General features: G+C 39.0%; 2 protein-coding genes across 8 annotated transcripts in view; one reads left to right on the top strand and one right to left on the bottom strand.

Annotated features, from left to right (window-relative positions):
* The window catches only part of FILIP1L (filamin A interacting protein 1 like), a 212,393-nt gene that overhangs the window by 108,963 nt on the left and 82,646 nt on the right, over positions 1–20,784 (top strand). For 6 of the 7 annotated variants that reach the window (XM_075034236.1, XM_075034234.1, XM_075034238.1 and 3 more), the window contains 2 exons: positions 13,728–14,011; positions 17,221–17,394. In XM_075034236.1, coding sequence (XP_074890337.1) covers positions 13,745–14,011; positions 17,221–17,394 — 441 coding nt within the window. In that variant the 5' untranslated portion in view covers positions 13,728–13,744. The remainder of the gene's footprint in view (positions 1–13,727; positions 14,012–17,220; positions 17,395–20,784) is intronic. The other variant, XM_075034239.1, reaches the window with a different exon arrangement.
* The window catches only part of CMSS1 (cms1 ribosomal small subunit homolog), a 244,960-nt gene that overhangs the window by 141,777 nt on the left and 82,399 nt on the right, over positions 1–20,784 (bottom strand). The window lies entirely within an intron of this gene.

Here is a 20,784-nt window from a genome sequence, read left to right as displayed (position 1 = left end):
CTTATTTGTAGAAAGACAAGTTAAAACTATGCCAATTTGATTCAGCTTCCTGAAACAATTCCCAATGCTCAAGCACTACCATTTACTACTGAAGCATTTGCCTGGAACCACATACGTTCTAAAGAAATCACTAACTAACCTTAAAGAAATGGGTAAGTTTCAGCTCTGCAGCTCTAACTCGCATAAAGCTGAAATTATGACAAAAACAATCTCATTATGCAAATGGTCTGAGGATAAACCTACATAGTTTGTCTTAGACTCATACAAGGTAAAAAAATAATGATGAACGTGTATGATTAAATGGTATTGCTGTCATTATTAATACCAGTGTTATGAGCCATAGTCTACCTCACTGTTAGCATATATATGCATTTCTTCCTCAATTCTCCTGCAGTTCTAACCCTAAAAGCCAAACTGGACAGTCAGTTTTACTTCTCAGCTATCACGAAAATACCTTCCCCTCTCCTATCCCAGTGAATTTTATGTTCTGTCATATGTCCCTGTCCCACCCCCCCTGCCCCCTTTATCTTATTTTTAAAGACTATATGGCATGAAAATTACTAAACCTTAAAGTAAGAAGAAATCATCTTACTGTCTCTAAATTTGTTTCCTTAATTAATTAATATGCTCGTGTTAACAACAGACCTTTAAAAATGCTACATTTTGAGACTGGCCAGACTACACTTAAAGGCAAACGCATGTACTCAGAGTTATACTAGCAGTAAGGTACTCAGAGTTATACTAGCAGTAAGAGTCACAAAATACAATCCCCGACTCTGTAATCCAATCTTATACGTGCAGCCCCACAGACTTTAACAGCCCTACCTGCACGAGAAAAACTTGCAGAATCCCACCACATGCACTCTGATGTTTCCTGGTATTAAAAAGATGCAGGACAGATTCTCTAGCCTTTCATTTAAAAGCTTTTCCTTTATTTTATCTGCAGAAATTTATTTGAGCAGAAAACTTCACATTTTGGTGTCAGAGGAGTGTTAGGATCTGTGATTGTCCCTCAAATAGAATTGCTTGCACATACAGGAACAACTAGCTATTCAGGGCTGTGTATCGTTTTAATCAACGTAAATCCACTCTACTGTTAACACTTTTTAAATACTTATTCACTCACTCAAACTAGAATTGATTGGAACAGAGCGCTAAGAAAAATTATCCTCTTAGAGAAAGAATGTAAATACTACTAATGGACAGGAACATACGATCACTACACACACACCTGCTGTGTGTTAAAATGACTCTTTTACAGCCACTCAGAAATCAAACAGGGGGCTGCTTTGGAATTATTTTTTTTAATGCTAAGCAAATGTTCGCAAGCAAACTTACATGCAGAAGTTTGATCAGGAAGTGTCTTTTTCATATATGTCTAGCAGAGATGTCGGTACCTATATAACAGAATTAGGAGGATACATTCAGATGATGTGGTGCACAAGTACTTTCAGAAGTGGCATTAATCTGCCAATTTAATATATAACAAATTAGCACTATTTATGTGCAGAAGAGGCATGGTGCTCTCAGGAGCTAAACATTAACTTCAGATAAAATAATTTCGGTGAAGTCTTACTAAACAGCAGCTCTAAGGAGGCCCTCTGTGCCTGCAGGATATGACTCATTGCTTTGCTAGGAAGGACTTGCATGTTAAATGCAAACATTTATAGTCACCTGTCCATGCCCTCCTCAACACACCTACAAAACTGCAGACCTGTCCTCAGCTGCCAGGAAAACACCAGTGGCAACGTAACAGAATTGCCACCAAGACCAAAAAAAGCAACTCCAGCAGGACTCTCCTGGCAGATCAACCCATTTATGATACCTGCTGCTCAGGGACCGATTCCTTCCCAAATCTTCCCATGATAATTGCAGGGCTGAACACAGGCAGCAGAAGGGTCCTCTACTGCATCCCTCGGGTCCCATCTTGCCTCTGCCTAGTTACATGCTGTTTGTCACTGGCCGTCACAGAGGCGGGTGGACAAGCTTTCTGCAAGTCTCTCCAGCACCAACAGACATGTAACAGAGCTCCAGCAAAACACAGAACAACTGGTGCTGAGCAGCTAAGCTAGGTAATACCAAGATTTTGCTTTGATTTTAATTACCGTTCTTCCAAAAGGATAAACAGGTGTTTTAACTGGGCTTTTCAGAGAGGCCTTTAAAGGGGTGGGGATAGGGAAGAAGGCATCCGGACTTTAGTGTTCCCTTAGGACCATTCTGAACATCAGAACCATTCCTATAGATACATCCATTTACATCTGCAAAATCCCTCTCCTCAACTCCCAGTAGCCACTGGGCTAGCAACTGGCCACAGCCATATTTTATTTGAACAGAGGAAAAACCAAAGAGAGGAACAAACAACTCTATGGGCTCTAAGCTACCTCTCCAGCATGCCTTGCCCCCCCTCCGCAAGGACTCAGCTACAGTATAATCAAAACCAGGGTGAAGTCACAGCTGCAGCCACAAATCAACATTTGCCTTTACGTATGAACCTCATGTAGCACAATTGCGAGGTCCTTATGTAGCAATGAAAGGAACATACGAGTTTTCTCTGCTTGTCCTATGCCAAAGCACAGATGATGGCCTCAAGACCAAATTTCAAACAAAAAAAAAAAAAAGAAGAAAGCATAGCCAGGGACACAGAGGAGGTACATCTACCTGGCTCACCAACCTCCATTCCACTTCCTTTTTTCTGTGAGGAGGCAATTTAACTTCACCGCTTTTAAGAAACTTCCTATTAGAAAGCTGCGGTTTCCAGTGCATTTTTATTGCATTTTCCAAAGTTGCGTCATCAGAGCAGGGCATATTCCTATGGGAGCTGAAGGTCCAAAACTGTAAGCCATTATAATAAATAGTAACGAATGTCATGGCTAGTAAAACCTGTAATCTGAACACATACAAAAATTAATTTCACTGTGTACAGTTACTTTTCAAACGCTGTGCTTTTCACATTTTCCTGGCAGACACATATAGCCACAGTCACCAATTAATATGAACAATATAAAAGACATAAGCCACCACTCAAAGTTGTAATTTTATTTTGGCTTATTTAAGGCAATAATCAATCTTAATGAAAAAAAATCTTCAAAAACTAAAAGCGAACTACAAAGCTGACTTGAGAATCTTCCTGGAAGCTCATGTTTCCTTTGTGTTCATTTGTGCAGAGGTCACCCTGCACCAGATAATTAAAAAAAATCATGCTGCCACAAAATCAACAGGTAGAACCAAGATAAACAGGAACAAAACAGAATACTAAAAGCCAAAGAAAACAAAATAAAAAGCCTCCAAACCAACAAAAAGCAGAAATCCATAATCCTGCGCAAAAAGAGATTTTTATTCAAAACACCAATGCAACACTGACTTCCACTGTCACCACAGCCTAGAAATTAGTTTTCAAAATTTCTTCAGAGCATCTTGTGACTCTAGGGTACTCTTGTCAAAATCATGCAACTTGTCACCACGAATCATGGTGAGAGCCCACAGGCAGCATTTGTGGTGTTGGACAAGGGAGATACAGGGCACTGCCCGTCAGCACTCCTGCCTCAGAGGAAAGAAGGGAACTCATGCCATTCACCCCAATAGCAGCATCCCTTCCCTTCACTAAAACTGAAACCCAAAAACCTCTGTTCCATAGGAAATAAGGTCTAATCTGCGTAGAAAGGTTACAGCGAGAAGACTGGAGATCTGAGAGATTTTGTTTCCATTAAACTCCTGGGAAAAAATGATTTAGCATATTTATGTGATTTATCCAAATTCTTCTCTTGGATATTAAATATGGAGAATGTGGGTGTGGGGAGTGGGGTAAGGCATGTTCTATGGCCATCTGCATGTTGCTGTTTTGTAGTTGCAGTTGGAAGAGGAAAATGCCAGAGCAGATTTCTTGCACAACTAAAGATTGTCTCAGTCAGAAAAAATATGTTAGCCTGCTGTTACATACTTAGGTATTGCCATTAATGAGAAAAGAAAGCAAGGAGAATAACAACATGCAATCACACTGGTTTTGTATTACAGAATACAAAGAAAAACTCAGTACTTCCCCAACTATAGGAACACAAAGTACCACATCACAGAATGTAATAAAGATCTGAACTTTAGGATATATAAGGAAAATCCAGTCCACAGCTAAAAAAAAACCAACCTAAAATCCAGGAAAAAAGCAACCAGAGTGATTTCATTTCTAATCAGATAAACCAATGAAAGATTACTGTCCGATATATAGATAGCAGCAGAACATAGTCGTTGATGCGGATGGTATGAAGAAGTTTGGTTTAAAACAGCAACAAACAAAACCCCAAACAAATCCCACACCAACAACTCAGATATCCTAGGCTTAGATACAAGCCTGAAGTCCTACTTTGTGTTGCTCACAGATGCTTGGGTGCCAGCATGACAAAACCAGTGAAATCCCTCAAAAAGAGAAACGCTATTCTCAACAGCTTCTACGAGTCAAGTACTCTCTGCTATCGGACAGCAGATAAAGATTTGGTCTGAAGCATAAAAGATGAAGTTCATGAAGGCAAACAGACATTAAGAGAAACATAAGAAAGAAAACCCAGGGCTTAGGAAGAACAAAAACTAAGCTGTTTTCCTGAAAGCTGTCTAAAGGTGGGGAATTCCAGATTAGGGAGAAGATCACAAACTTTTAAAGCTTGCCTAATATGTGTTCTGTGTTGCTTAGATGCAAAAACAGCTGAAAAGGGATTTTTTTGACAAATCAAATCAAAACTAAGCAAGCAAGCAAGGAAGCAAACAAAAGATCAGATACATAATTTGCATGAAGCCCTGTAAGCCATATCTGGACGTTTCACGTAATTTCAACAGCCACAAAAGCAGATAAAATTGCGTTGGTAAAAATGTCAGTCAACTCACATAGAACTCTTGAACATGCACTACTGAAGACAATCGTTTGAAGTAGAGCATCCCACACCATATAGTGGGAAAAACAACAGAGTTGGTTTTGAAAAGTTATTTTATTCGTCTGTCTGGGAAAAATTAGGGGGCATCTGTGGATTCCCCCACCTCCTCCTTCTCCAAACAAGGCATCTCCTCTCAGAGTAGGTTGCAAATGATCAAATCAATGGAATAATGATCTTGATTGTCTTAGCCAGCTCTCCATAGACATGAGTTCACAACAGAGGCAGCCATGCAGCTTCCTCAGATGTTAGTAAAGACTTTTGATCTTTCTTTGAAGCAGCTTTTCTCAGGATATTTAAAAGTCTGTGGTTTATTTTCATGTGTGGGGAAAAGCAATACTGAGGCAAACACTCCCACACAAAGAAATGTCTCAACAAAGCTATGCTTGTCAAAAATACCCTTGAAGAAAATTAATATATACTCACTTTGAAGGTGTACATTTTTATTCTGTAGTCCTCACTGTGGTCTCTGCTGCCTATTCCATGACTCACGGATGTATGGTACTCCATTCAAACACCAAGCAGATAAAAAAATGAGTGAAATGGAGATGGCTGCAAGGGTTAAGAAGTTTGGGTCTTGGATACCGAGACCAGTTACTGTGGGGTAACAAATTAGCTTACACTAGATAACATATACTAGATAATCCTTGCGTACTAATCATACATTTTTCATTGAAAACAAAATCAAAGTACTTCAACTCTGTACTACTGCTCTTTTGCTGAAAGCTTATACAGGACCACTTATTTTGTATTTGCCACGTGCACCAAGCACAAGAGAATTACAGAGACACACACTTGGCACACAAATACATTATTTAAAATGTTGTGTGTGTGCGTGGAGACACACTCGCTGAAATACAAGAAATACCATTGGTTTCTTCCTTCTCTTCTGCCCAGAGCTATTATAGCTAATAATACCATAACATTGTATTTCTTCAATTAGATTCTCTTTAGAGAATTGTGATTATAGGCTGCTTTTCAAAATGACCTTATACCACATTACCAGCATGTTTAAGGGCACACAAGATGACTGTTCGTCACAAGCACTTCTTTGCCAGAGTCAATTTAGCCTCCACCAGAAAGGAAGGACCGTACTACAGCAGACACACAGGCCACTGAAATGGTGTTTGTATGCACACGTGCCTATGTGCAGGGAAAGTTAATCACTGAAGTCAGAGATGTAAAAATTGCACTAGGCTGTGTGAACTTTTGTCTTTTATTCTCACAGACTTCTCTTCATTTTATTGTGATTTGCTTATTCTTACTTTGAAAAATAGTTTTAAAATTAAGAGGTCTGTCATGCTACTAAAATCAACGGAGGAAAAATACTGAATTGACAGTATTTTAATTTGGCTTAGATGATTAAAATAGAACATTACATGTTCCCATTCTGGGGGGTGACAGGAAGTTTTGGGAAGTGGGAAAAAACACTATAAAAATGGGATTTTTATTTTAAAACCTGATATCGCAAAACTCACCTTAAAATATTTATAAGATTACCACACAATGATGGCATTTGGGCTAGATCAGGTCTGTTGAGGACAGCAAATAAGTGTGGGCAATAGCCTAGATTGTCAGGAAGTCAGAAATAGCTGCTTTTGCAGGTTCCCCATTTACCAAAAGCATGTTCAACTTGGGGAAGGAAGGGCACATACCTGCCTGCTGGAGACAAGCAAACACATGGAGCAGTTGGAGAGCCTTGCACACTGAGAACTTCCCCCGGATTTTAAACTACGCCAAAACTGTCATGTACTTGCACAAAATTAATTCCACTGCTGAGACAATACCTTCAGGTTTGCACCGTGTTTCGTCCAGGGAGACACTAACCTTGACCAGGGCCTCGGTAAGATTTCATTTAGTAAGTCTCTAGTAGGAAGGGAGAAAGCAAAAGCCAGAAACTAGGTATTGACCTGAGAGGCACATGGATCTCATGTGAAAGAATCAGAAATATGAATGTACAAACTAGAGCAGATCAATAACCTGCAAAACATAAAATAAAAGCCAGTAAAAACCCTCAGTAAAGTTGGGGGAAAAAAACCCAAAACCAACAAAAACCACCCAACACCCAAACAAAACCACAATCCCCCACTGTTCAGTAGACAGAAGGTGTGTGACTTACCATACAAAAAATTGTGGCCTATCCTGAAACCCCAAACCTAAAAACTTTTGGATTGGATTTTTTTTTCTTTGTTTTCAAATCTTGTGCATTTTTATTTTACAAAAAGATAGTTAGCTCCTTCTCAAGTCTTCAAATACCCTTCTTTAGCTATTGCCCGTGGGATTTACAGAAACATATTACACACCATGCAGGTAATTTTTGTTTCACAAGTCTGAATATGCCACCCTTCAGCTTCACAAATACCCCCATGACAGATGGTTCTGCAAAAAGGGCAACCAAAGTTTCCAGTGTACTCTTCCTAACGACAGCCTGAGCTTGTTTCGTTTCTCTGTGGCAACGAAGCTGCACACTTTGTGTATCTGGGGGTCCCATCCTGAACCACTGCCAATTTCAAACAAGCCAGAGAGAGAGGGCAAGATACTGACATTTCTACAGATTTCAGGGAAAGTGGTGCCTGCAGAAAGCATTGAGAGACAGCCACAGTGAGGAAAAACTGAAATGTGGGATTCAAACTCAGCCGCAGTAGCTGCTGCCTTTGCCTTTCTATAGGCATAGATCTACAGATAACCAGGCTCCGTTAGTAGTTCTGTCTACACAGCTTCTTTCTTTTTTTTTTTTTTTTTTTTATTTTTAAATATATACTTGGTTGTATATACTATAGTACTTAACCTAAAGTGGAGCTGAATTATCCTGCTACGTAAATGTCTACGGTGCAGTCAATTTCAAGATATTCAGGAAAAAGGACAAGTTTAGATACACAGTTTCTAAGATAGGAACATTTTCTTTTCATGGAGCACTATTTCCCATTTTTGCTTTGGATAATGCTGTAATTACAGAGTAATTATACACTGGAGTCAAAATTACAGCAGCTGAATAATAAGTATTAAACCACAAGCACACTGGTATTACATAACATTAACTGTTTCTTATGCTTATAAAAAGAGAAAGTTCTGTATTTGGAAAGCAAATTGAAATTGAAGCAGTTGAGTTTTATTTCAGCGCAATTTACCAATAAAAATCTGTCATACAGACAACTGCAAGATTCACTTTTAGAAGGAGAAACAGGTAAGATGGCATTACAGAGTTTACCTGTTCAAGCACTTAGATCTACTTGATGTTAGTAACATTTTTTCACATGCACCAAAAATCTGTCTTGCACTAATCCTTATAAATAATCCACTTTTAGTGTCTAATTACAAAACGAGTGCAAAACATTTTACTTTAAAAAAGAAAAAAAACCCCTAAATCCAAGGAGGCAGACGGAGAAAGTTCCCCATATATATCTCCCAGAAGCAATTCAGTAGAATTGCGTAAAATTCACCACAACCCTCCATTCCCAGAAATAGAAAGTTAAAGAAATTCTAGCTATCTTAATTTTGATTCCTCCTCAACCTTTCGAACCCATGAAAAGATGGGATTATACTAGTGTTGTCACCTTGTAGCAGCACATTGAAGCTACAGTGCACATACAACTTAGGAGTCATTCCTCCACTACAACTAAAACCTTACCTGCACATTGTGGCCTTGCAGCCTGTGTAATACCTCACTGAGAAGACAAATCACCTCAAACAAATGCAGTGCATCTAACCTATTTGCTACATAAACTGTATACATATAACACAATAAGTAATCTTCTAAGACTACCATCAACTTAGCAAAATGCTGGACCACAAACTAGGAGAGCTGAATTTCTGTGGAGGAGAGAGAAGGGCACGGCAGGAGGAAAAAGTGATACAAGTGCTTTTGAGTGTTAGGTATGGCCAGAATTTGTTCCAAGGTATGACCAGAGACAAGGGAAAATCAACCCATGTTGGAAAACTTTCAAAGTACTGATTTCTGAGCTGGAACCTCTGTGGAATACAGATCTTCATTTCAGATTTCAGAACAGCTACCCAGTTTTGCGAAAGAAATGTTAAGCGATACAGCAAGGAGCCCACCTCTTCATTTTCTCATGGATAACCACAAAGAGGTCTAGTACCCAGACCATTTGGTTTTACAGACGAGCTGAAGAACCCTGCTTAGAACAATCGTGCCCCAAACCACATTTTTAGTGATGGGCAGAGGATTTCAGACCTCTTTCCAAAAGACATCATGTGTTTTGTGCTCTCCCATTACATTGGCATGCTAAGCAATTGCATCTCAACTCCTCTTAAAAGTCAGCCTGTTGGTAGGAATCCTATCAATTGCAGCAAATGAAAAGCATTGCCATAACCCTTTAAGGGATGTTAAAAAACAGAAAGACATAATTCCTTGCTTAGTCATGGATTTTTGGAAGAAACAGCAAGTTCTCAACTGTTCAGGATCCTTACCCTGGGATTAAGGGAAGATTTGGTCCTGTGAGGGATTTTGTTAGCTCATAAGTCAATCACTGACTAAAGAGAAAACACTAAAGGGAAAAATAGACGGAAAAAAAATGGATGTCTCTTAAAACCCTACAGTGTCTGTGGTGAAATCATCTCTGAAGGATATTTCAGTCTTTCCCACAAAAGTGTGGGGATTTCTGAACCACCTGCTTGTTCACTGCTGCCAAACAGACAAATGCAGTTTCATCTCCTTCAGCATATGATTGAGAGGGTGGAGACCAAGTTAATATCATAGAAACATTTGGTCATTTATTCATCTGGCTCTTCTGGAAAGTATATTTTGATCCCTCAGATTACTTGCTTATCACCAAGGAGAGGAAAATTTCTCCTTTATAGGCAGACGGACAGCACACATGTTCAGAGATGAGCAAGCTCTTTAAAAAACACAACAGAAAACAAATTGTAAGAAGAACAAGAACACAAACACTGAGAATAGATTCAAACTTTGCAAAGTATGTTACTTGCAATAATTTGATTTACCAGAACATTTCAATGTCACCTACCCTTACTCCATTTTCAATCTGGAACCAGTCTACCAAGCTGCACTGAATCTGATAAGCCTGGGAACCAACACCTTGTGACTTCAAGCAAGATAGCACTACAAAATCTTCAGTCAAACAGACACCTCATAACATGAAGGACAGCACAATAGTGCAGAACACAGGCCTCACGCTCTTCAATTAGTACACTTACAGTAAACTAACCTCTATTAAGTGCCTACTGCATGTTGGTCTGTGATTTCACAAGACGTGACTTCATGATATGGACGGTCCCTTTCAATCTTCTTTCATTTTTGATGCAAGCAGGTGCCGCCTAGATGGTGCATAAAGCATCATATGAGGATGCTGACAAGTATCCTTGTTTCTTCTGTTCATGTAGCTACAATCCCTGCTGTACAGTAATCGATCCAAAACAGATGACAGATCACAAGTGCAAAGCACACACCTGCTTTCTTCTTTCTTAGCGGTTGTTTACTGTTTTCTACAGTATCTTATATTGTCATCCTTCTTGGTGGTACAGAGAAACAGGGCTTAAAGTAGCTTCTATACAGAAGTTTACCACAAGATGCAAGAGTCAGTCCTCCAGGAGAAACCACAGAGACTCTGTGAACTACAACCCCTGTTACAAGCAGGGACACTTCTTCCTTACCTCTTTTTTTGCAAGACAGCTCTCTTGTACACAGACCCCATCAACATGTGATTTAAAGTAAAATTGGGCTAAGACACAGGTACGCAAAAAGGGCCATTCAAGGGCTTAATAACATTGCAGAAAACCAGCATCCTCTGGATTAAAATGGAACATCTTTCTGCCATGGTGCAAGTGCATGACATGGCAGCTGATATTCTGTCCAAAATGTCAGGTGCACTTTGAGGGTTAGTCCCTTAGATGGTGCCACATCTAGGGGGTCTGACAATTTGAAGGTGGTGAGGAATTTCACGGCAGGTGGACGGGATGTTTGTTTTTGTCCATTCCTGAGCTCCCAATTTGCTTGCTTCACCAGCAGCTACACTGTCTGCAGTAATTTGAAGCTTTGAATTGCCCTTCCGTTACTCATACCTACATCGTTTGATGACCACATTAACACTAACACCCTTATGTAAACAGATAACACTACAAATAATAAGAATGCCAGTCAATGTACAGGTAATAAGGCTTAAATAAATCAACAGAGAAAGAATATGTTAATAAGGGGGCCTACTAATACCAGAGTGTCTGCGCACCTCTTGTGAGCTACATTCAAATACCAATAAAAAAAGTACTTAAAGGATACATTTAGTATGCCACTTCAATCTCTTATCTTTCATGTTAATTGGTAAATCTAGATAAATATTTGCATTAGCAGATTCAATAATAGGCACTGGCATTCAGGAATGCAAGAACAGAATGCAGCTAAAGTGTACGTAACAACTCTGCTCATCAAGAAAAGAAGAAAAATCCACTCTGGGATGCTGCAAAGGCACCATCTCCATAGGAGGGTAACCTGTCTGGCAGGTCAGTTGGCCTTCTCAGGGACCAAGTACCTTTTGCCAGTGCAATAAGGACTGATCTACCTGATTAAGAAGTAGGCACGACAAGATTGAAAGGGAGTCACAGCTAGCCCTCTGCAGCTGTGAAAACCGTGTGTGGCATGCGGCCTTGAAGCCAACAGCATGTGTACAGTGTAAGAGAAAACATGGGGGAGGGTGTCCTTCTTGGCAGGATCGCCGAGACTACTGTCCTTTCAAGTTCAGGATCCTGTTGCCAGGTGCAGCCAACTCAAAAAGCTTGAAAAGGTACAAACCTCTTCCTTACACACTGGTTCCTCTTCCCTTCCACAAGGAACGCCATATTGACACTTGTTGTCAACAAGTTTGACAGTAGCTTGATTTCCAGTTGAGACTGCTGCTGTACCAGGCACGCCATGAGGTGAAAAATGCAAGGGCTTCTTGGACTATTTATGCATTTCACAGCGTCCTGTGCTTGTGGGATCAAAGTGCATGGACGAGCTCAGAATGCATTCAGGTTACCTGATTTAATTCACAACTCCTACATTTGATCTTATAAATACTAGCTATTAACCGTACGTAAAAGCCAAACAGGCATTTGGCATTTTACGCCCAAAGGAAACCTATGGTCTTCTTCCAAAGTAGTAATACTTTGTAAGCAAGATGCAAAAGGTGAGTAAGCCTAATAAGCAGACCACAGTGAACAAAGAGAAACTACATTCAACTGAAAGGACAGGATGAGCACCAACTTAAACTAATCATCATCAGCTAACATCCCTACCGGCCTGCTACGAACAACTCTGTTTCCTACATGCACTGTAACAAGCCCCCATTCTAACCTGACACTGTTGATGCACAGCTTCACAAACAGGTTCCAGTGCACACTGCCAGGCAAATCTGACACACCTTGATTTTTGGAGACCTGGAGAAACAAGTTTTTCTTACGAAATACAAGCTATTATGAATGCTTTAAATTAGACTAGAAGAGACTTCAGCATTATAGAAAACATCACTTGGTTTTCTTGTAAAGTTTTTGATAAATTCTCCCCACTCTCAGCCATCATCCATTACATACTAAAAGCTTCTTCCACCTCCTCTGTTCTTGCAGAAAAACAACAAAATGAAGTAATTGTAGCGTTCAGTGGAAAATCAGCACAGTTAAGGAGTGCAGTCACAGAGTTTAGGATATAGAGTCAGAACCTGGCATAAGGGGGAGCTCTGAGAGAACTTCATTAGCCACAGATTTGCGAGACCAAAAAGCAGCAACACAATCATCTCCTGCTTACCACAGGCCACAAGAATTTTCTGGACCTTTCAGCAATTAGCTTTGCAGTTTTATAAGAAAAACTCTGCCTTTTTTGTATTTGGAACACATTTAATTGCACATTTGAATCACACGATCAGGCTTTTATCTGCTGGACAGTATACATGACCACAGTTTTCCTGTAGAGGTGGACTATAATCCATTCATACCTTAATTTGAGTGCTGATAAGCAAAACCAAGTTCCTGAGGTTAATCAATATTTATACAGTGTTAGCCATTTATCTGCAAAAGGCATTAGGGCATGTTTATTTAACAGTGGCACTTCAAAGGGGCCTAGTTAGGAAAGGTCTCCCTTTGGCCAGGTACTAACACCTCTAGAATGCTAGGGTCTAGCACTAAAGAAGTAGTAAGGTTTCATACTATATGGGTATTGGCGAGGCAGACCACAATCAGCAAGTTAGTTTGGTTTTCGGGGTGGTTGTGTTGGGGAGGGGGTGTTTACAATGAGGTTCACCCCTTGCAGTCTGGACGTGCTAACCCCTACATTTTGCCAAACATGGAGAATGCAACTACATAACTCGTAGTAGTGGAGAACCAATTCTGGGCTCTCCCTTGGAAAGACAAAGAAAAACAAAACACAGCTATACAGTAAGGGCTGGTACGTTATGAAATTGGAACAGAAAGATCTTCCTAGCGAAAGCCTTCTAAATCTCTAAATTTGCCTCATGACAATAAGTACCTGAAAGGTGAGGTAGGCGCTGTGTCTCAAATGGGAAACGTGGTCTGCCATGATGTGCACAGTACTGTTGCTAAAGTTGCTGTCTTTGCAAATATTGAGGAGGGAATTGTTACAACTCCTTAAAACCAATTAAGACTCACTTCACTAAAGACATCCAGTAAGGATCACGCCCAGTCCTGTTGGCTTACATGAGGTTGTCAGCTTTTGTCAAATGACAAACAGCCTTGTGTGGGAGGGAAAACTACCAGTCTGGAGGGAATAATACCCACCATCATAAATTATGGCAATAGTTTTATAGTCTTTGTTAGTTAAAACAATTACTTTTTTTCCCCACCTTCCTTCAGCTTCAGAGATATAAACCATGCGTTCCAGAAGTAACAGCACAGAAAGCCCAACCAGACCAAAGCTGAGCCAGCAAAGGCCGAAAGACCACCATAAAGAAGAGGTCGGTTACAGTGGGAGAGGAAACGTGCAAAGAAGGCAGAAGGAAAAGGATGATGTAGCCCAAGCCAGTACCATCCTAAGAAGCCCTAAGGCAGAAAAAACCCAAAGTTCTTCCAAGAAAAGAGAGGATCTCTCTCGTGATGACTTGCTATTTCTTCTTAGTGTCCTCGAGGGTGAATTACAGGTGATTTATTGTCTTATTTTATATTCCAGAGTAAAACACACTCCCCGCCCCACCAATTTACTGCAAACACATGCTGCTTTCATGTTAAAGAAACACCCTACCTAATTTGATAGAGAAGGGCAAATATAAACAGCAAAGTACATAAAACCACAAATTATAGCTATTACTATATTACAGCTATCAGTCAGAAAAGGTGATCTTTACGCCACCCTTAATGCAAATAATATTTATTCAAAATGTACCTGTATCACACTAAAAACACTCATGGTCCACTGTGAAGGATCACGTAACTCTCAGAGCAGAGAACTCACAAAACTGTCCTATTGTGCTGCCCCTTTCTAAGTACTCTGAATACAAAGTATTTGTCACTGTAAAACCTATATGGAGAACCTTTAATATCTGTTAATTATTTCTTATCTCCCATCTCCAACAAAGTCACAAGCATTACTCTTTACGAATCACTATGTGCCAGATCACAAGAACTAACTCACTCAACAGTATTCTAACATCTTTTCCTAGAAAAATCAAAGTAGCCATTTTATTTCCCATAATATTAAGCGTAAGTGTTGCACACTACTTAGCCCACAAGATACTGGATTTTGAGGAGCGAGCATTTTTCTGTCTGGAAAAGGAGCCAGCTGCCACGTGGTAAACGATGCCTAACCTGGTCAAATGTAATTTTAGGAAGCGGGAACCAGACTTCCAGTGAGCAAGAAGGATATTTCTGTGGCAGGCTGATTGCAGAGAAGTAGTGGTAGCCACTTAAAACTGCTCACAGACAGAGGAAAGAGCAAACTGGCTAAAGTGGTATAAATGGGTGTATCACATGGTTTCAGAGTTTATTACCTAGACAGCACCTGGGTAGTTCCATTCTTAACATAGGCATATATATTTACATAATAATACATATATGCTTAACAGAACACACATGAAATATGACTATTTGATAGATGTACCAATCTCTGAGGGTAGATCCAATGCAAACTTCTAGAGAACACTTCATTATGCAAACAAAACAATTTCCATGTTTGCAAAACATTTCTCTCTGGCTCACATGCCCTTTCTTAATTTAGATTATAATTCAGATGTCACACACTCCCCCAAAACAGTTCTCTCTTCCTCTCAAAAAAGAGATGTTTGTGTATGTATATTTATATATGTATTTATATTACACACACACTTCATTACACTTATGTAATATAAATATATATATATATAAAAAACCCACACACACTTCAATTCTTAAGATTTAAAACTGCAACAGAGTGAAATGAGAAACTGGAAAACAATAAGCACGACATGAACATTTTAAATCATGTCCAACATTCCAAAGGAAGCATCATGAATGAAAGAAGCAAGAAGTCATTTTTTATTTCTAATTTTCCACCACCTGTAATGCCAAGTCAAATCTCTGAAGATCAGCTGTCAATCCAACCATAATTAAGTTTCAAAGTTAGGTGCCATTACTTTCTGATTCCAGAACATTTAAGATGCACAAAGATCACTCTTCTAGGTTTCTTCCACAGGATTAAAAAAAAGATAAAATGCTCTATTTCTAAACACAGTCACAAAGAGAGATACAGAAGTGCTCCAGTCAAGAGCAGTCAGACTGAAAATTGTTACCCTCTCCTGAGATATATCCCTCTCTCTGATTTCTTCCCTTCCTATTCTACCCTTCTAGGATTAGCATGTATTTCATTTTGTTTTTAACTGAGATCATTGCAGACAATGGATGTTTGAGATAGTTCATGTAGTTATGTCACTGTAACGGAGGCAGGGGGCAACCTCCACCACCAGAGGATGCAGGGAAAAAAGACATGGACACGGCCCTAGGGAAGGTGGTGACCTAAACCAGTTTCCCCCCAGTGGAAACATTCACATAATCAGATATTCTCATAAAAGAACATTCATTAGAAGTGGGACTTCGAGACAATTAGCACAATATTCGCAGCAGGTATTCTGTCCCCTTCAACTTAATGTCTAGGAACTAGTAACTTTATAGCAAAGAAGTGTTCTTGGTGGCTTGTTTTCTTTTTTACAAGAGCAAAGAGAATCTATAGATCACTTCAAATACTGCAGATACATACAGCATGTTTCTCCAGCATGGAGCATGGACTTACAGAACAATGCTGTATGATAGGAAGAAGGCATGTGTACCTGCCAGCTTGTGCAAGAATTTCTGAAATACATACATAGAAGAACATACCGAAAACATACCTGAGAATATATTGTATCTACTCTTTGGTAACAGAATGTCATCAGATATTTCATAAGATTACCAGGATGTCATCAGATATTTTATAAGATTAAGGAAACAAATGAAGTGACATTAGGAAAGGAAAAGTATAATGCACATATTTAGGCTATACTTTTTGAAACTACATGACTTTTGGAAACCAGATAACACCACCTTCTCTCAATCATTATCTTTTAAAATGCCTTTTTTTAACATGCACTCACAAGTTGTGAATACCCTTACAGCAGTTACTTCCAAAAAACTTGATGCTGCAAGGTTGCTTATTACCTGAGTGCAGGTACATGAGCATGTGCACATCTACATGTCTATAAAGACATAAGGCATGGTCTCACACATGCATGCACACGTACATATACATGCACACAGAACCCCACTGTCAGCTTTGAAGGCAATTAATCTTGTTTTAAAGAACTGCCATTATTGCATGGCTTTGGAATGTGTGTTGCGAAGTGTCACATCCCCTGCACAGCACACCTCACTACATTCACTGCTCAAATGAGCTCGGTATAACAACAGAAGTGGACAACCCCAGGTGGGTTTTAACTACAGAAGCCACCTTTGCACCCAAAATATACATGATGTGCAGCACTTCCAGGCTTCAAGAACCAGCCTAACATCTTGCACTACCACAAGTCACACTTTGCCCTGAAATTTTGTATTGTGAATGCTACAAACTTGTCCAGAAACAGCAACACAATCTAATCACTAACAAAGTACTTAAGCATTGATGAGGGTTCTGAAGATGTTGGAGTGTATGCAGAACTAATAAAATACAAAGACCAATATCTCCCTCATGCTTTTTAACTGTCTTCATGTTACTGACTATTTTGGGGCACTTCACATACACAGCATTCTTTAAAAGTTTTTTAGTTTTCTTAAAATCAAAAGTAGAAAGCTAACCTATATATACACATGTACAGTTTAACAAAATAAAACCTTTGTGTTTCTGCAGGCTCAAGATGAAGTTATAGGAGTACTTAAGGCTGAAAAAATTGACTTGGCTTTGCTTGAAGCACAATATGGCTTTGTTACTCCAAAGAAGGTGTTAGAGGCCCTCCAGCGAGATGCTATTCAAACAAAGGCTGAGCAATGGCAAGAAGATATCTACGAAAAGCCTATGGGAGAGGTATGAACATGTAATTGATATTTAACCGTAGTTCCCACCAAATTCAACTGTAAATATCTCACTGGCTTCAGGGGAAGAAAGCAAATGAGCTCTAAATCTAGAATCTAACACGAGTGTAAGTGACAGAAGAACGAAGTGCAGGGTCCAGTGGGTTCCCTAATAAAAACAGGTATCTAATGATCCTCATTTATACTGTGCATTGGGGCTTTAAACATAGACACAGCCATGATCTTGTCTAACTCAAACTTTGATAATCAGCCTTCTATTTTTGACATCGTCTTTTTTGTTGTTGTTTTTTTCCTTTCTATTATCCAAATTCACAACCTATACAAACAGATACCTTCCTATTTGTCTCATTGAAGCCATCCTACCAATGGCTGGTAAGGGCCCATTCAGCAGTAATCACACAGCTGTCTACCTGTACATATCTCAGCTCCCATTAATTCTGGGGGAGTCATGGGCATACTAACTTGGTCTGAGCAGTTACTGTAATGAGCTGTCATTAGAAACTTCATCCAGGCAGAAATCTAATCATCTCGCATTTTACCTAAGTAACCTTTAGTTTCATTACACTGCAGCAGCAGCCATACTTTCTGAACAATGTTAATCTGAATTTCATTTCTGCCCTGCAATGCAAATCACTGGATATTAAAATACCTTCATATCAGAATATATGAGTTTCTCCCAAGAAAGTGTCTCCTCTTGAATTTAGATAAACATTTTTAATATGCTGCTCAGTATCGATAATCATCATAAAAATAAAAGCAGAAATTATTAATACAATTCTTCTACCACATGTTTTCCAAGCTTTCTGAACAGAAATGTACCTAAGGATATAGAGTTAATTTCAGCGAAAATTATGTCAGGCAAAAGGTCAACACTCATTTCAGAGGCTCAAAGGTTAAAATCTCTGGCTATAATCTGAAACAGATAAAGTTCAACTGTGGAGGTTAATTTATTTTAGAACATTGTGGCATTATGTCACAGAAACTTTGAGCACAAATGGAAATTATTTGAAAAGAAGTCCAAAAAAGTTTGAAAACATAAGTTCAGTCTGTTACTTTACATAAGTTTATACACACTTTTTCCTTCTTACACTTAGTGGCAGAGAAAGGATTTCTAACACCACTGGATTTGGCAATTCCAAAAGGCAAAGATAAACATCCTGAAAGCAACTGAAAGGCTAGAAGGACCACTGGCACTTCATATATCTTGGTAAACCAAAGGATGCCATAATCAGCAGGCATTCCACAATTTGTTTCAAAATCCCCCCAAATTAAGTCAGAGATCCATTTAGGTTTTGTTTGGATTTTTTAAAAGTTTATAAAAACCAAGGGAGAGGTGGAACCAGCCACAAGGTATGGGAATGGACCATTTAAAGTCCCCCTTTGCCACCATGACAATGTACCTTTGTATCCGCCTACAAAACCTCTGCTGATCCAGTTCCTCTAGAGCATATGCGTCTTGCCCTTGACAATTTAGCCTTGTAGTCCTGAACACAGAGGATCTTCCCAAAACTCACTTGAAAATATAGGGAATTTCAGAAGGCATCGGTAAGATTACTGGTTCTTTGATGTTCTCTCACAATTCACTCACCTATCCTAAACTTTATGAAGTTTCTTGGCAAATCTGATTAAAAATGTAGTGGGAAAATTTGGTAACTGGACAGCTTTACTCATCAGGAACAGGATTCATAGATGAAGAAATGTAGCAAAATAGAAAACAGTAGTAACACATATTCCTTTGCAAAACCTATGAGAAGTCTGACACACCAAAACCATGTCGTCTTTTTTTTTTTTTTTTGAAAGCAGAGGGTTTTTTCAGCCAAATTCGCTCTACAGCTATTTCTTTCTGCAACCTAACAAATGCCAGATAAGCTTACTCTTATTCCTCGCACTCAAGGATACAGTGAATTATGTTTAAATGGGCAGAAAAGAAAATACTTTTATTTTATTTTTGCTTCTGACACAAAGGCTTGAAATGGTTTTCCATCTTTGTACGGTTTATAAATTTAGATCAAGTCAGTTATTCATGAGAAAATCTGGCTTCAGCTCAATTGCCATTTCTCTTGAATAGAAAACAAACGGTATTCAACATTCTAGCAAATACCAAATAACAGCATAAGAACCATTTTCCCAGATTCAAAAATAAACAAATAAATTTTTAAAAGAATCAGAAAAACATCAGAGAAGGTGATGTAGGAAAAGAGAGATAAAGAGGAAGATACTGCAGAATTTATGGAGTCTTTTTCTCATGTTTCAAACTTTCATGGAACTAGAAAGCCACTTCTGGTTTCTAACTTTCCCCAGCTTCCAATAACACAGTCAAAGATAAAAAAAATCTGGTGCCTCACTGTTTTGAAATGTGATGAACAATACCTCCTACCACTTCGAGAACTCCTCTAAAAGCAACAAAACTAGAAGAAAGCCTATATTCTACATCCATCAAGGATAATTCAAAATCAAATCCATTTTTAAAATCCCAGTGCCAATCAACTCGTGGAAAGATGCATCCTCATCAGCCTTTTAACAAAGTCTATCTGATTGCATCCTCACAACATCTTACAAGTGCTGGTCACAACTTTCCAATGATGACAGCTGTAGGTAGGGCACCAGTAAGTTACAGTCATAGGAAGAGACTGAAACAATAACATTGACAACATAGCATTCAGGAAAAGCAGACCAATGTATCTGCATGGAAACTTGGCTCAGCTAGGGTTGAAAAAGACAAGTGAGGAACTGCTCCCATAATCTCCAGTAATCCTAAACTCAGGATTATACATTTATAAACAATGACCATGAGGATATTATTCACAGGAATAATATTTCACTGAACTTTGGATAAAGAAATGTAACTAACTTGGATTTTATTCTGGCACAGCACCAAACACAAAACAATCTAAAAAGAGAAAGACTAAAAGTCTAGTTCCAATGTAACAGATACGAGACACACCATCCTAGTTTGACTTCAGACATGAGTTGGTGATAAAATGTATTTAAACGGTTAAATTCCTGTGAATTTTTAGCTTGCTGAACTATTCACAGTTACGTAAGACCATGCCTCTTATTTTCCATTGTATTGTACAGTATGTTCAAGTATTAATTCTAGCAAAAAGCCCATATGGTTAGCAAGAACAAAACAACAAATCACTTAATTAAGATTTTATCACTTTAATTTTCAACAGAAGACATTTATACTGCTGCTTATTAGTCCTCTGTGGTTTTTAGCCAAGAACTGTATATGCTGAGTGTGTGCATACATATAAATGGATACCTCTGCATGCGCAGATTTAGCATTTGGACAGAGTAATTTGAGGAACCAGGGGCTGCTGGAGACCACTCTTCTGTGACAATCTCACACTAGCAGGGGTTCACATGACTTCTCTCTCTT

This window comes from Buteo buteo, chromosome 8 (genome assembly GCF_964188355.1).
Source record: "Buteo buteo chromosome 8, bButBut1.hap1.1, whole genome shotgun sequence".
Classification (NCBI taxonomy): Eukaryota; Metazoa; Chordata; class Aves; order Accipitriformes; family Accipitridae; genus Buteo; species Buteo buteo.
This window is presented reverse-complemented; position numbering and strand designations above follow the sequence as displayed.